Source organism: Lupinus angustifolius, chromosome LG05, assembly GCF_001865875.1.
Source record: "Lupinus angustifolius cultivar Tanjil chromosome LG05, LupAngTanjil_v1.0, whole genome shotgun sequence".
Classification (NCBI taxonomy): domain Eukaryota; kingdom Viridiplantae; phylum Streptophyta; class Magnoliopsida; order Fabales; family Fabaceae; genus Lupinus; species Lupinus angustifolius.
In genome coordinates, this window is record NC_032013.1 from 3,442,018 (window position 1) to 3,460,445 (window position 18,428).

Sequence of the window (18,428 nt, forward strand, 5' to 3'; positions counted from 1 at the left end):
TTTTCACTAACTTTTCAAAAAAGTAATACAAATGCATATACACTACTGTTTGTGTATAAATTTTTATACCGAAAGTATATAAGAGGCGTACAAATGGAGTTCAACTCCTCTCCTCTCCAGTACTGGAGAAACTAGTACTGAAATATGTGGTTGAGAATTTTTTAAAGAGTTTTTATTTATTTTTAATAAATTATAACATGTAATCATAGTCGTTAAAAAAAAAAATTGGCCAGATGTCATCATCCTATCCAGCACTGGACTCTCCAGTACCGGAGAGGATCCATTTCCGTACAAATGGGACACCGAGATAGGAGATCTCCATTAAAAAAATGGAGATAGCATCAAAGATACTATAAAAAATATTTGTAATGCAATTTGATCTGTTATGATTTAATGATACAAAATATATTATAAACTATTTTCCTCATAATCTTACATTTCTATTCATAATAGTTATACTGAAAGTGAGATCATTTACTAATTGATTTCCTCTAAAAATCTACACAAGCTCATCAAGCAATAAACAAAGCAGATACAAAACTTAAACATTACAAATTACCCGTGTGATTGGTTAAATCACCTTTTAGACAATTGCCCAAAACTTTTTTCTACAAACTAAAACAGGCTCTGTCTTCTTTTCTTTGTTCTCTATCAAATGTGACTCCACATCCCACAGAAATTTTGGTGCCATCTCTTTGATTCTTGATACAATATGTTCCTCATCCCTAATGATAATAAATCCCTGCACAAAATAATCTGATTTAAGCAAACATTGCTTTCAGGACATTCTAAATTTATCTCAACCGGTACCATGGTGGATATAATGATATAAGTTTATCACAAGCACAAAAAATAAATTACAAAAAGAAAAGGTGATTAGTGAAGTGGAACTTAGTTTTTCTCTTTTGTAAAAAGGTGTGACTGTAAAGAGGATTTAGAGAAGGCACGATAACACAAGGAATTTGTGAACGATGTTCGGTCAACTTGTGCTTATGTCCTTAGGAGCGTTGAGCTGCACTATGTATTAAGACTAAAGATTTGTGTTTGTGATTGTTGTTCCATTAGGTTTACATAACACATAAATATATAGCTCTTTGCTCCAGTCCTTTATGACAATCTATACTCATAACTTGCATTGTAGTTTTCTTGAGAAAAGGTTGGTACACTGGAATATGAGTCATTCACATAACAAAAGATATTATAAATTGATAATATAATGGAACTCCCATTGCTATTCTAAAAGTTCAAATTTCCCTTGCAAAACTACTGATTTCTTAAAAGGCAATGTTTTTTAAACAAGATTTTCTATTTAATCTTCAATTTTTGTTGAACTTATAACACTACTTTGTTTAATTAAAGGAAATGAAGTGCCTTTAGCTTCAAAGTACATTCTTAAATGCATCATGCAAGCACACAAAACAAAACATGGACATGCATTTATGCATTCCCGTTAGACTAGACCAAATGTTTATTCTCTTTTCAGCCAAAAATAAACTTCTACTTTGATTTCATATGCACATAACCATTGTAGGAACAGTAGGATAATCTTTTAGAACAGACATTACCAGTGGCCGCGTGAGACGATCCATCTCTAGCATGATATCCTCCAATAAGCAACCTTCCCCTTGGTTTTTGTAGTGGGAGAAGAGGTAGTTGGCATGCAATAGATCGTATGTCCGAGGATAACTCGAAAATGGTTCACACCTGTAAAGATATCTCCATTAGCTCCACCCAACTAATAATATAAAAAAGCTATATATGTTCATATTGAATATATATACAGACACACACGTATAATTATGCATATAAATGCATACACACATATACATGTTTAAAGAAAAGCATCTAGGATTTCAGTTGTAAAGATAATGTCTTACCAATCCTGAAAAGTTCCAATCAGTCCCCGATCGTAAATTCCAGATAAAGTGTTCTTCATGCTTGAGGGAACTACGTTCATAACCCAAACAGGAACATTGTCTAATGCTGCAGCAAATCCACCATAAAGGGCATTCATATCCATCACATTCCGAACTTCTGTCTCCTTGACATTCATCAATCTCCAGTAATGACGAATCTGATCTTTCCAGAAGAGAGTATCTGATGTAAATTCATCTTGATTTATACCTGTTTTTCCAAGGTTAAAGGGTCATCACATTATAAGCAAAGGGACAGTTGAACGAACTGCAGTAATGCATGTTTTATGTCATTACTCTTATTTCAGATTGAACAGTTGAACAATAGTATGAGATGTATTAATTCTTACTTATCCCTACTACAACACACGACACTAACTGAATAGAGAATAACTGTTGATATTGATACGGGATATTACATGATCGCCGTGGGAACATATTCATCTGTTGCAATTTCAAGTAGTGCTCAGCTATATATATCTAATAACTAAGTTTCACTCTTCTTTCGGTTTATCATTTAAACCAGTCAAATTATGCTCTGAACTTTCTCAGTTTTTTTTAAAAATTACTCATGGCTTAAGAGAAACTAGCATTAGAAGAGCATCTACTGCTGAAGTCCGACAATGCAATCGAAGATAATATTAGCAATGCTAATTTATGCTCTGCTGCAGATAAAGCCTTGATTAAAATCATGGCGTGAATATCAAATGTGGCCCATCGAAAAGCACTCGTTGATAATAACAAAGCATATGCATCAAGAAAAACACACATCAGAATCACTCTCACAGAAAGTTCTAACAGAAGTTGATATAATTTGCTATCTGAGATATGTAACCAAGACCATCATTTGAGACCTCACCCCAAACAAAAATCTTTGCAGATATGCATGAATGAATATGGCTGGGTACCCATGCATGTTTGTCTGACCAGGCACAACACTACCAGAGGTTGGAAAAGCATAATTTAAGAATAAGGAAAGCATAAAATATGGAAATTAGCTTCCTCCATTTATATAAAAGTGAAAGGGCTCACCTATCTTATTCAGGCTCTCAGAAAACACTGAAAGACGCTCATTACTTGGAGGAAGCTTGTAAGAATCTGTCTTTATATCTACACAATTTTTAAGTGGGATATTCCATGACGATTTAGAAACATCATTGGTATCACAGACATTTAGAAGCTTTTGCTCAGCATTGTGCAAAAGGCACGACTGATTATCTTCTTTAATCCATATTGCTGTCTGAACTTGCCGAGCAATAAGTCTCCAGCACATTGCTGTAGTCAAATTCACCACCTTATCCCAAACAACAGGAAAATCTTTATCTTTTCTGTAAGCAGGTGGAGCCGAATAAACAAAATACCCACCATAGCGAAGGAGGCGATTTAACTCTTTCATCAGAATCCCATCTGCAGAAAACAAAAGAAATTAACAACAAATAAAGAGGTCCATTTCGGTAAGGCTAACACCATTTTTAACTTTGACAAATATCCAATACACAATGTAAGTAATAAGTAAGTCCAATTAGGCAAGGCATCACCCACCAATGTTTACAACAGTCTTTGGCAGAAGTACATTGCATCTATTCTGCCACTTGACTCCCAACCCTAAGATCGCTCACTGAACCACCGATGTGACACAGTTGTACTATGAGGCATTCAAGTATAAGCTAAACAATCTGACCTACACGGTTAATAAGTGAGCAGTTTCTATATTGTCTTACAGCTGAATTATTAGAACCCTCCGGCATTTTCAGACCAATCTAATGGAAAACAATATGAATACATACACAAATTAACAATGAGTTGCAATACACTGATTGAATTGAGACAAACCTAATTTGTGTCTTTCGATATGGTAAACGGACAAGAACTTTAGATCACTACTCCATTAATAGATAGAGTACACTGGATTTTGGTCCATGAAAATATCAGCCAGACCTTAACTTATTCAAGCTGGTTTTAAGTTACTCATTTCGCTATCTGGTATGGATTAACAGGGCATGAGTTTGAATAATTTGTAGACTGAAACAACACATAATTTGAATTAAGGACTAAATTACATGTGTCGAACATTTTTAAGGAGCAGAATGCTATTTTACTAGCTAGAATAAATAGATCATGTTGCACCTTAATTTGTTTTCCAGTAAATATAAAGTATGTCAATATATTCTAACATTAATGCGAGTATGAAAAGTATCTGCCATTTTCAACGTACCATTGAATACGGAAACAGAATAAGGAAATGTGATTACCATTTTCATGAAAGTCTACACGGCATCGCGAACAGTGAATCATTTCAAATGACCCAGTAGGATACGGTAGTTGTTTTGTGGACAAGGCAGAGATCATTGCACCAATCCCTCTCTCTAATGCAAATTGAATCTGATTTTCATGACCATCCTTCGGGGCAAAAGACATCGTTCTTATATTCAAGGGAAGAAGATAAGCTGAAAAACTGGCTACACCACAGCCAATATCCAAAACTTGAACTATCCCTGCAGAACGCAGGTCACCAGTCCCATTTGTAATCATATTTCCTAACCTGCATATTAAGTCCTTTAAATGATAACAAGTACAAGTTGCATTTCAATCATGGGAAAATAATCAAAGCACCCGTAAAAGAGAAAAAACTTGCGGAAAAGTGACAGAAACTAGCATCTTTAGAAAACCATTGGACTACTCGCACAGCACACATGGCCAAATGAGTTCGGACTTTGGAGGAGCAAGTAACAGCATTACACTGGAGGTGGAAATGAATACTACAACAATATATCCTATGTCTATGAAAAAAAAAACTAAATCGATTATTAATTAGCTGCTCGTGGTTTCAGCTTATTCCACTAACAACACTGAAGCACAAATTTCAACAAAGCTATGGCCTGATAATATGTTGAAACTAGCATGTAATGAATTATTCTCTATTATGATTTGCATTGGAAGGCCACAAGCCTAAAAATATACCATGAAACATAGAGTTTATTCAGGAAAAGAAATGTTGTTGACAGTAACACACTTGTGATGATGCTCCCTAATATGATGTCTTTAAAGTGATCGTTAATGGAATCATCATAATAGTTGTCATGTATCCAAGAAAAGTTATAAGATCATTATAAAACCATTTCAACTGCTGAAGAATTAGATTAAGGCTAGGGTATAAGAAAAAGAAAGAGAGGACAAAATCCATAGCACTATTGAAAGATGTGTTGTGATACAAACTACTAAGTTACTCCTACTTTAACTAATACTAGTTTCTTAAGCATAATTAAATAACAAATTAAAAAATATTATGAACTCGGGAAATAACTCCCTTTGCTGTTTCTTCAATTAGACGACTATTTGATTCTATAATATATTCTGAAAAATAAACTAAGATATATTAAAGATATTCTATCATCCACATTCATCATGGACGTCAGAGAAAAAAAACAAGGGACAAAGAAATAAGTCAATTATGGATACCTCTGTATGTACTCGGATGCTCCATGCTTAAAATGGGTACCACCACCAGGAAACCACCAGAGCTGATCCTTCTCATGGACCCAATTTTGGCCTCCCTTGACTTCTGCAAGATGTGTATGATTCACATTGCTTCGCCAAACATAATCCCTGCTACGAGGCCATTGGATAGGTATTTTATAATCCTTTGGAGGAGGAACCAAGCAAAATAGACGCTTTTCAAGTGGAGGACAATGTCTCTCCAATTCTTCTTTTCTAGAAAGATCAAGATTTGGGATCAATGTTGCCACATAGGAAGCATCGTGGCAGGGAATATACTCATTGAACAACAACGGGCATACATCCATACCGGTTTCTGGAATTACTAAGGGTGTCTTTCGGTAAGTCAGGGCAACTTTGTTAGTAAATGTAGAAGTTCCTGCAGAAGCTAGACATATTTTAGTATCAGTCACGAATCGGCAATCTGAGATAAGAAGGTTAACAACTTATCATAAGCTTACGAATAAGACTTTACGTGATAACATAACCCCCCAGAAGTGTAATTAACAATTGTTTGCAACTCAACCAAGCTCATTAGTAGATTCAAGTGATAAAGTGGTTTCCATTAAACATATATCTAATGTACTTTTCGGTACATAGCATTTTTCCTGTGATTGTATATCTACATTCAAGAACTTGTTGTTTCCGAGAGTAGTAGATTCAAATGCAACATAAGGTACTTAGTGTATCTATCTTTAAATGCATTTGCAAGTAAGGCAAGTGAGAGAAAATCTAAGAGTGAAGAGTAAAGCCAAGAAATCAAATCAACTGAGTTTCTAACACACTTTCAGTGTTTTCTTTCTTCATTACTTAGATTCGGTAACAGAATCGAAACCATTCTAGAAAGAACACACTCCTAATTAATGTTCATTTACTTGAATAACACAAATTGAAGATTTTTAATGACACTTCTAACCCACTTAGGATCCAACATTAAATATACATACGCAATCTAAAGCTGAGATTTTACTAACATAATAACCATTTTACATAAATTACAAAACTTTATGATAAATTGAAACAAAACAATAAGAATGTGAATTCCCCACATAACCCAAATCAAGATTCCATAAATAACATTAAAAGAAGTGTAAAGTTCAATGAGCTAAAAAAAGGTGTTACCATTAGAAGAAGTATTAGAGACAAGCTGAGATACATAAAGAGGAGCATTATTTCCGAAAAGGGTGCCACTATAAAATGAAACAATCATCAAAAGCAAAGAAATCATTATAATTTGCCCAGATTTGGAATCAAAAGCTGAACCCAAAGCAAAAAACCCCATTGTTATTTTTCCTTCTTCTTCTTCAATTCATCAACTGGGTTTTCTGCAATGATTGTTCACAAAACAGAGAAGAAGTTGTTGCATCAGTGCATGTGGCTAATAAATCTCTTCAGCTAAAGTTTCAGATCGGTGAAATTTTCTATGTGCTATATTCTTTATTGATCTATTTTTTATTATTTTTCTTTCTTACTATATGAATAAAATAATGTTTGTTTTCTTACCTTATTTATAGCAAATTAATATAATAATATAGAGATTGGAACTTGCAACCATTCCTCATTTATTACTTTTCCACTTTCACCACTTTCATGAAAGCTTTGTTTAGTACATTACTCTACATTAATACATACACGTAGTGTGAGTATGTCACTTCATAAGTAATTTATTATAGTATGATCCACTATTTTAATTTCAAGTGTAAAATTTATGGATTATTATATACTTATTAAAATGAGAAGTTACACATTTCGAAATAGATTGATTTCTTATCCACAAAAGTGAATGAATATCTTTGATAATAAAAAAAGAAATTTATGCATAATACGTATTTTACCAATCATTTATATTATTTATATTTAAAAATAAATGCTAATTAAATATCAATGACAAACAATATAATAATAGTATAAAAGATGAGTAAATACATCTTTTTAATCACTTAAATTGGTGTTCAACTCTAAGTTTTACAGAAGTAATTAATTCAACTCCTATCATCATTAAAAGTTATCATTATATTTGCTTTTTATCCGCTAGTTTAGAATGAGAAAAACATACTAAGAAATTTATTTGTTTAGTATATTACTCTACATTAATACATACACGTAATGTAAGTATGTCACTTCATAAGTTATTTACTATAGTATAATCCACTATTTTAATTTTAAGTATAAAATTTATGGATTATCATATACCTTGTTAAAATGAGAAATCACACATTTCGAAATGGATTAATTCTTTATCTAAAAAAGTGAATGAATATCCTTAATAATAAAAAAATAAATTTATGCATAATATATCATTTCACCGATCATTTATATTATTTATATTTAAAAGTACATACTAATTAAATATCAATGATAAACAATATAATAATTGTATAAAAGATGAGTAAATACATCTTTTTAATCACTTAAATTGGTGTTCAACTCTAAGTTTTACAGCAGTAATTAATTCAACTCCTATCATCATTAAAAGTTATCCTTATATTTGCTTTTATCCGCTAGTTTAGAATGAGAAAAACACATACTAAGAAATTTATTAATTTTAAAAAATTAGAAAGATAATATTTGGATTATTATTTTAAGTTTAAGGTACATTCATATGTTGCATTATTTACTCTCCGCGTAAAGATATTATTGAAAAGTAATCATTTAATACTTTGCTAAAATTATAAGTGAATATATATTTTTAAAATAATGTTTCATTTTTAAGTGGATAATCATTTTAAAGAGTATAATATTTATAATAATATGAGTCAGCCCAACTTGACTCGCCTTTGACCCGTCAAAATATGGCTAGCCCGGCTCAATCATTATTGTTAAAAGAGTTCAAAATGTTAGCTCAACCCATATTTGGCAAGGCAAACAGGTCGACGGACTACCTGTTTTTTTGTTCTTTTCAAAATATACATTAAAGCCTTTAAACAAAAATAATTAATGATCACGCCTTATAAATTAAGTCTTTTAAAACAAAAAAATCATAAATAAAAGTCCACAATTTCACAATAACATATCATCTTAGTTTAAAACTTATAAGTTCTAAAGAATAAGTTAACATAGTCTTGACTTTTAGACACCTAGTTCACAATAAAACTTTTAACTCCTAAGTTTTAAACATTAGATGCTCTGTTGGAAGAGGATGCATCAACTTTTCTATTACTACTATCATCAATGTCTTTCAAATCTTCTTCTTCATCTACATTATGTACATGGTTAAATTAATATATGTTTATAAAAATAATTAAATAATAAATAAATGATAATTACATTGAAAAACAATAAATTACCTTCACAAACAAAGTCATTCAACCAATTCATAACACAAATCAAAGCTTCCATATTTTTGGATAAAAGTCGACTTCTGTACTTATTAAGAACATGTGAATTGATGCTAAATGTAAACTCAGATGCAACAATTGTAATAGGAATGCAAAATAAGTCACGAGCCATGATTGATAACTCTGGAAGTCAACTTTTATTTTCTTTCCACCGCTGTAGCACATCCAAATCATTATTATCTTTAAAATTTAAAGATGTCTGTTGTGACTTTCCCGTTTTTGTGGCAAGTTGCATCTTGTACCTATCGAGTTCCTACTAAATATTTCACAAATAAAACATGTTAATAACAAATAAATATATAATGAAAAAATTAAATATTTAAACAATTAATTTAGAAAAATATGAAATAATTACATCAAACACATAGTCTAAATCTTGAAATTTAGCCTTTTTTTAGGAGTATCAGAAGTCAGAGTCTGCATAGAAGTAGAAGCATTTGCGCTACAGTATTGTTCAAATAGCATATATAACTTTCTCTTAACTAACTGCAACTTTGTTTCAAAAGTAGAATCATCAACTCTTTCAAAACAATAATGCAATGTCTCCAACTTCACCCTTGGATCAAGAATTGTCTCCATTGCAAGCACAACACTATAGTCATCCCAATATTTCTCAAACTTCTTAACCATGCTATTAGCCGTGCTCATCAAAACTTCATCTTCATCTCTTAAAGTTTCAAGGAGTACACATTGAATCTTCCAAGCTTACAAAAAATACAAGTTGGAAGTAGGATAAGCTGTGCCATAAATCAAGTTTGTGGTATGATAGTAAAGACATCAAAAGCACATGGATTTTTTTGCTCTTTTCCACTCTTATACTGAGGAGAAAACCTATAATTATCATCATACATATGGAGTTTTTCAAAGACATGCTTATATTTAAGAACAAATTCGAGCATCAAATAAATAGAGTTCCACCTTGTAGGAACATCAAGACACAAGCCAACAGAAGTATCAACACCACCTATCTTCTTAATGCATACCTTAAATTTGAGCATTCTACCTTCCGAACCTCTCACATAATTGATGCTCTACCTTCAACCCCTCTTGGATAATTAGGTTCAATTTGTGTACAGAACAACACACATGGAAGAATTGTCCATCATATAATAATGAGTTTTCCACAATGAACTTATTTTTCAATTGCTCTTGCATGACATCTTTGGAAGAAGCATTATCTAAAGTTAACATGTCAGGTACCATGAAAAAAACATAGATTTGCAAGGAAAAACGTTGTCAAATGAAAAAAATAGATTTGCAAGGATTTAGATTAAGAGGGTACATAGTTTGGATTTATGGGGTGCTGAAAGTGTAAATTCTAAAGCATGACCATCATGAGATCGAATTGTTCCTTGATCAAATTTCCAATGTAATCCTTATAGCATTGAGGAATTTCTTTGACCATTGTACCTTCCATATTCCTTTTTTAGTGCACATAACTTGAGAACTTTGAAATTGGTTTCCTAGATTAATAACTACTAGTGCAAGGGGTTGGAGATGATCTTTCTTTGAAGCAGACTCGACCTCTAAAACAAGATTAAGATCTTCAACACTAATTTCATCATTCTCATATATAATGCATAGACTCTAGGGTGCAGGAGGACTTAGTTACCCCAAATATGAGATTCTTCAAATATAATGCTAAGGTATGTATACACTGGACCAACATGATGTTGGTCTAGTGGTGTAAGGCCATATTAGTTCCCAAAATGACCAAAAGGTCGAAAGTTCGATTTCAGAATGACATTTGTTGGGAGGGGTGGCTGAGGGATACTCTTGGTAGTACAAAAAATAAAAGTAGGTACACCCAAAACATCTTTGAAGAAGATATCTACATTGAGAGAAGTTAATATTCTCTCTAAAAGTAGTGTCCTTCTCAACAATCTCTAAGGGTTAGTTTGGGAGTCAGATTTTCGAGGGGAATGAAGGGAAATGGAAGGCTTGGTAGCCATGAAATATACTTGTGAGGTGACTCCCAAGCCTTTCCTTTTCATTCATTGTCCTCTAAATCCAACTCCCAGACAAACCCTACTAGTCTTGATGAAAATATGTTTTCTTGGAGCACTTTCTGATATGTATTTTCAGATAGGAGCAACTTCATAATCATATCCATGTCTTCTGCAGGATATTTGCATATGAACTCAATCATCTTAGTATCAATAGGAGTCTTGACAGTATATATGTTCCTTTGATAGCTTTGTCCATATTTATATCAATCACAAGAAGTCATGGACATATCTTATAAGGAACCATGCCTATTTTAGTTCCTTATAAATGATTCATCCATGAGGTAGGAATAAAATTGGCAACTCTGAAATTCTCTAGAGAGGTCAAATTGTACTTTCAAATGAGCAAACAAAAAGAAGTCTTCAATTATGCCAACTTCTCCATATATAGGTGCAAGCAGTATTTCAAATTGTGGGCCGCTTTATGTGATATGGCCTCAATATTGCTGTTGCGATGTCTGCCGCAACCGCATCACACTACACTTGCGATGTGATACCAAATCACAGTGATGTGATCCAACGTACCGTAATGCAATCTCATGGAGCTGCCTTTGGACCATATCAAGCCGCAACGTAACCGCATCGGGGCCACATCAGGCCACATCGATGTATGTTTTTACTCATAAAATAATTCACACAACAACAGCCGCAATCCGCATCGCTATGACCGCAGTTGCAGTAACCGCAACAACGACTATAATCACAATAACTGCAACTGTGACCACAATCGTGACTACAACTGCAATTTAAAACACTGGATGCAAGGATGTAAAATTTCTTGCACTTTAGTTCCTTATCAAAGACCACACAACGATTTCGACATGTTATTGATATCCAATACTCCTCCTTTCAACAATCATCTTTTGTTAGCATCTATCTCCAATTAGAGATCACATACTAATAGGAAATAAAATTGCCTACTATCAAAGAATTAGGTTATAAATTATTCTACTCCCAAGGAAAGTGATAATACCATAAGATAATATTCATATTTCATGGATTGATTCTCGTTATAGATGAAACAAGTGTTATCATATAAAGATGATAAAGAAATCATAAGATGATGATCATACAAGTGTCATCATCTAAAAAAATATAAGAACATTCTAGAAATATTAAATAAAAATTATTTAATTAAATCTAAATAACTAACTATAATATTCTATCATATCCCCTTTCTAATAATCCCCATAATAAATATCCTATCATATGCCTATTTACTCCATCGTGAGGGATAAAGGGTGGTGATTTCACTAGGTTTGGGTAAATTTTGCATTATGAAAATTTGTATTTGGGTAAGTGGAGAAATAAAGGTCAAAGTTCGTTTACTTGCTCAAAAGGGAGTGGACCGTCGCCTTCATTAATGTATCAAATTACAAACCATATCACGTGATGCAACCGCAATATTACGGTTGTGGAGACCGCTACAACCACATCATACTACAATTGTGGTGTGATACTGATTCACAATGATGCGATTGCAATAGACCGTAACGCAACCGTATCGAACCATATTTGGACTGTATCAGGCACAATGCAATGACATCGGGCCACATCAGACCGCATTCATGTTAAAAATATGTTTTTACTCACAAAGTAATTCACACGACAACAACTGTAATCCACATCACAACGCCACAATGACCGCAATTACATTAACCACCACCATGATCGCAACCGCAATTTAAAACACCGGAATTCATAGTCAATGTTTGATTACAAAGCATACATGGTTCCATTTGGTTAAGGTGAGAGATTGATGTTTGTTGTGAAGATTGTGATGGAATAATAGTATTATGATCTAGGCTTTCTGTTAGAGATTCCATAACTAACTCAACAAGAATATCAGCATAAGGAATTATCAGCATAAGGAATTTCTGTTAGAGATTGTTTCTTTCTATTATATGTTCAAGCAACATTATTGACCTTTGTAATTGGTTTCCTTGCTGGTATAGGTTTGCTTTGCTCTTTTCTTGGCTTTCCCTACGTAACCAACATGCACAACCTAAACTTCCTTCTTGATCCAAAGTTACTCTTGTTTCATAGCTAGCCTAGCCTCTGTGATCGTACAAGTGTTTCAAATTGCGGAATGCATCACTTGATGCGACTACAATATTGCGATTCTGGTGACCACTGCAATCGCATCATACCGTAATTGGAGTGTGACACCGAATTGCAATGATACAACCAGAACAACTGCAAAAATATTTTTTACTCATAATAATTTATACCGCAATAACCGCAATCCATATCGCAAAGATGAAATCACAATAATCACAATCAGGATCGCAATCGCAACTACAATTTAAAACACTGGACCATACTAAGCCTGACATTGACCAAGTTTACTTTCCCAAAAGTGAATTTAAGAGGCTTTTCTTAAGAAGGGTTTGAGCGTGGTCTTCAAATGACATGTTTTTCTAGCATGCCATATATGTCATGGGGATTCATCACCTTGGAGAGAAGATGAGTGCAAAATGAACTATGTAAATCTTGATGTAAGAAAGAAGAGATAAGAGAATTCTGAAGTAGAGAGAGAAAGAAGATAAGCGTAATTCAAGAATTGTATTATTATGATTTACAATGAGGGGCAGAGTCCTTTATGTAGAGAGTGATAGAGCGAATTCAATTCTAACAAACTCTAACTAAGAGTAACTGACTAAACAACTTAAGTAATGTATAATCAATAACTAGTACACTTCTAATATACCCCCTGAATCCAAAATTCCTCAGGAGATGCAGTTCTGATTTATCTGCTGAGTTGTAGTCTTGAATTCTCAGCTGATTTTGGATTGTAATGAATTGAGTGTTAGGTAGAGGCTTTGTGAAGATTTCAATAGTTTGAAATTATGAGGGGATGTGCCTGACAGTAAGTGTCTTGTTTTGTGTTTTGTCTCTGACAAAATACAAATCTAGTTCAATGTGCTTGGTACGGTTGTGCAACACAAGATTGCGAGACATGGCTACTGTGCTTAAGTTATCACAAAAGATAATAGGAGTTTGATAGGTGACCTGCAGTTCTTTGAGCAAAGACTCAAGCCACATGATTTCTTGAGAAACCAAGGCTAAGCTTTTATATTCTGCCTCAGTGCTGGATCTAGATATAGTATGATGTTTCTTTGACCACCAGGTGACAACATTAGGACCCAAGTAGAGGCAAGCACCCGAGGTAGACTTTCTATCATCAATGTATGAGGCCCAATCAACATCACAAAAGGCTACAATGGATAGATTAGATAGGTGCCCAACAGATTTAACTGTTAATCCCATATTATGAGTCCCTTGGAGATATCTAAGGATTCTTTTTACTACTGTCTAGTGAGAATTGCAAGGTTTGTCAAGAAATTAACACACCTTGTTCACATAGTAGGTGATGTATGGTATGGTGATTGTCGCATATTGAAGGGCACCAACAATGGATCTTTAGAAAGTAGGATCTTCAAATAAGTCAGTTCCATTCTTAGTTAGTTTACAATTGCTAGCCATTGGTGTAGGGAGAGACTTAGATAAAGAGAGGTTAGCTCTTTCAAGAATATCATGAATGTATTTAGCTTGAGGTAGAAACAGAGACCCATACTTTTTGTGTTTGACTTGAATACCAAGAAAATAATCCAAAGGTCCTAGTTGTTTGAGAGCAAATGTTGAACTCAGATCCTTGATAAGATTTTGAACATGTGAGGAGGATGATCCAATGAAAATTATGTCATCAACATATACCAAAACATACACTTTATAAGTCTTAGAGGTGTGAATGAAAAGGGAATTATCACATTTGCTAATTTGAAAACCAAGCTTGAGTAAGGAACCTTTTAACCTCTCAAACCATTGCCTTGGAGCCTGTTTTAGACAATAGATGGCTTTGTGTAGCTTTTGCACACTAGGGATTTGTCCTTGTTTTGAAACCCTAATGGCTAATTCATGTAGACTTCTTCATCAAGAATGTCATTTAAGAAGGCATTGTTTATGTCAAGTTGCTCGATCATCCATTGATGAGAAACAGTAAGGGTAAGAAGTACCCTAATTGTGATTGACATGATAATTAGAGAAAATTTTTCATTATAGTCCACTACTTGCCTCTAATGAAACCCTTTTGCAACCAACCTAGATTTGTACTTGTTGACTGTTCCATCTGAATTTTCTTTGACTCTAAAAACCCATTTGCACCCAATGGCTTTCTTGTGAGGTGGTAGAGGCATTAGAGACCATGTTCCCAATTTCATGAGTGTGTCATATTCCAATTGCATTGCTTGCTAACATACAGGGATAACTAATGCAGCTTTGGCACTCACGGGTTCAGACTGAGCAAGGTGAACTCTAGCATATATAGTTCTGAATATCCCATATTTTGATCTTGTCTGCATGGGATGAGAGGACATTAGAGTAGAACTACTAGTTAAGGGTAAATGGCTAACAAAAGAAAAAGTGTTTGGTTGTAGTGTGTGATTGGTAGTTAGTGAGGGAGTCTGAGAGTTTTGAGATGAGAGGGAAATAGGAGAATTATGTGCAGGAAGAGGACTAGAGTTATTTGTGAAGTTGGAAGTCTCTATTGACAGAGTGTCTGCAACATAAGGATTGAATATAGGAGAAATGTGACAAGTAGTAAGAGATGAAGTTAAGTGCCTATTATCACTATTGGATTGGTCATTTCCTTTAAGTGCAAAGGGAAATATATTCTCATTAAAGATAACATATTTTGAAATATAGATCTTTCTATCATGTGACATGCACTTTTACCTTTTGTGACTAGAGGAGTAGCCAATGAAGACACATTCTGAACTTCTGGGGTGAAGCTTGTGTCTATTATAGGGCCTGAGAAGAAGAAAGCATGCACGACCAAAGACCTTGAATAGTTTATAATCTGGTGGATGACCAAAAAGAAGTTCATGAGGAGATTTATTTTTAAGAGTAACTGAGGGTAGTCTATTAATGAGGAAAACAATTATTGTAAAGGCATGATCCCATAGATTTAAGGGAAGATGAGAATGAACTAGTAGAGTTAGCCCAATTTCTAAAATATGCCTATGTTTTCTTTCCACAATTCCCTGTTGGTGGTGAGTGTAAGAGCAAGAAATAATATGAAAAATCCCATGACTTCTAAGGAATTTAGTAAATGGTCGAAATTCACCCCCAAAGTCACTTTGAACAGCTTTAATAGTGAGCTGAAATTGAGTTTGGACATAGGTCAAGAAATACTGAAACAGTGAGAGTATTTCAAATTTTTGTTTGAGTAGAAAAATCCATGTGTGCCTAGTATGGGCATCCACAATGGAAAAGTAATACATAAATCCTGTTTGAGAATAGACAGGTGCAGGACCCCACAGATCAACATAGACTAAATCAAAAGAGGATTTGTAAACAATAGGGGAATTTGCAGAGTGAATTCTATGTGATTTACCAATTCAACAAGATGAACAGAAATCAAATACAATTTTATTATTGTGTTAGATTTTGCAATTTTTCAAAACATTCTTAACAACATATTCATGGGGATGACCCAACCTAAAATGCAATAGCGAAAATATTGAAGTATGTGAGCTAGGCTCATTACACAAAGTAACACTAGATTTATTACAAGATGATGAGTTAGACTTATTACAAACATTGGAACTAGGCCTATTACTGCTAGAAGAAGCAACAACACAGGAAGACACATAAGTGGGTAGAACACCTCAGAAAGCATAGAGTCATTCCTTGGTGAGAAATCCTTTCAGTAATATGTCATTAGAATCCTGTGATGTTACATAAGAAACATTAGGATGAAATTCAAAGTAACAACAATTATCTTTTTCAAATTGTGACACACTCAAAAGGTTCTTGGTAAGGGAAGGAATAAGAAGAAGATTATTTAGTTGGAAGATATTATGTGAATTAGCAGCAGTGGTGAAATAAGAGGTGTCAATAGAAATAATAGGAATATATGTTCCATTACCCATGTATACCTTATCAGAGAGAACATTTTAGCTAGTTCATGCAACAATTTTGGATCAGCAGTCAAATGATTGGTGGCCCCAGAGTCAGGATACCATGTGACTTTCTTGGTGTTCATGGCAGAAGGTGTAATATGATGTGGTGTTGTTGTAGTCCTTGCATAATGAGGAAGTGATTGTCTTGCAGAATTATTTGGGCCAGGCCGAAGTAGAGAAGTGTCATGAGTCTGATAATAAGAGGGCCCATGATTGTATAACTGAGGAGGCCCAAAGTAGAAGTCATTGTTGAAGTCAGGAAGAAAATGGGTTGGAAAACATGAGTGAGGCCCATTCTAATTGAAAAAATGAGAAGGTTGCTGACGTGGCAGTGGATAAGAAGAAGGGCAATAAGATGCACCAAAATTTGGTGGAGCATAGTAGCAAGAGATGACATCATGACCAGATCTATTACAGTAAATGCAGAATAACGCAGAGAAGCATCCAGAACCTGTTCCTCCTCTATTCCGACCACCACCACGACCTCCTTGATAGCCATTAAAATTTCCACACCCATTAGTGAAACCTGGATTTTGCAATTCAAACCTAGGCGAGAAGTGTGATGGAGGAGTTTGCGAAGGAATTGTTTATTGTCTTGAGAACGAATTAATCATTTTTGAGGATGGAGGTAAGGTAGAATGAACAACAACGTTAGTCAAGAGAGCATCTGAGAGTGCTTTACCTTTATTCTTCTCAAGTCGAGATTCAAAGGTAAGCAAGAAAGATTCAAGGTTATGAACAGAAGGAAGATCCAACTGACTTTCGACGGAGGTGATAACTGGTTGATATTCCTCGTTAAGTCCATCGAGAATATAATCGATGTGTTCAGCACTTGAAATCGGTGTACAGATGTATATTAGAGCATCCACAAGTCCCTTAATTGTTGTGAATTAGTCAAAAATTGAACTCGAACCATGTGAGATGGAACGAAGCTGAGAACGTAACTGGCGACTGCGTGCTTTCGTTTGAGAATTGCAATAGGAATCAAATAGAGGATCATTGGTACCTTGCAAATATCTAAAATTTCTCTTAATTGGTGATAAATATGTTATCCTTGAATTAACTTGGAATAGAGGACATAGACAAACACTGATCATTTTTTTTGGGAAAAGGTGCAAGTACACCCCAAATATATTAATAAAGAGTCAAGAAAAAAGGAAATTACAATGAGGTGAACCTGTAGTTTGGTAGACCAAACCTTTTTCTAGAGTAATCCTCCATAAGGAAATTTGGAATTAAGTTCCACGAATTTAAGTTCCTAGATTGTAGACCACAATTTACAAGTTTATCAGCAAAACTATTACCCTCCCTATATATGTGTAACAATATAGTCCGTTGAAGATAAAATAGTTATGCAAAGGTTCCATTTGTTAAGTAGTTTCCAAGGGACATTTGCTTTGTCATTAAAGATGTCTACCACTAAAGTATAGTCACATTCCAACCACACTATGAACCAACCCCTTTTGTTTGCAATTTGAATAGCCAAAATAGTCGAGTTGAGCTCAACAAAAAGAACATCTTGAATTCCATAAAAATATGCAAAAACCACCCATTAATTCACCTTTGTGATTTCTGAAAATCCCTAACCCTGCAGAGTTACCAAGATTCCCCTAAGCTACTCCATCCGTGTTGATTTTAATCCTTCAATGAGAGGATGGAATCCAATTAACTTCCACTATCCTAGGTGCTTTGCTGTAATTGATAGAAATGTTG

General features: G+C 34.1%; 1 protein-coding gene across 2 annotated transcripts; it reads right to left on the reverse strand.

Annotated features, from left to right (window-relative positions):
• Positions 386-6,860, reverse strand: LOC109347505 (probable methyltransferase PMT7). Of its 2 annotated transcripts, none has more exons than XM_019587399.1 (7): positions 6,531-6,860; positions 5,373-5,787; positions 4,166-4,455; positions 2,946-3,320; positions 1,878-2,124; positions 1,566-1,704; positions 386-742 (listed from the first exon to the last, which is right to left on the reverse strand). In XM_019587399.1, the coding sequence occupies exons 1-7, from the start codon at positions 6,688-6,690 to the stop codon at positions 584-586; spliced, it is 1,785 nt and encodes a 594-aa protein (XP_019442944.1). In that variant the 5' UTR covers positions 6,691-6,860; the 3' UTR covers positions 386-583. The 2 variants fall into 2 exon arrangements, with proteins under 2 accessions (XP_019442944.1, XP_019442943.1); XM_019587398.1 differs by having other exon boundaries at positions 5,373-5,796.

Coding starts and splice junctions, on each gene's coding strand:
- LOC109347505 (XM_019587398.1), bottom strand. CDS start 6,690: ATGGGGTTTTTTGCTTTGGGTTCAGCTTTTGATTCCAAATCTGGGCAA. Junction 4,456..5,372: donor GCATCCGAGTACATACAGAG/GTATCCATAATT, acceptor CTTAATATGCAG/GTTAGGAAATATGATTACAA. Junction 743..1,565: donor ATCGTCTCACGCGGCCACTG/GTAATGTCTGTT, acceptor TATTTTGTGCAG/GGATTTATTATCATTAGGGA.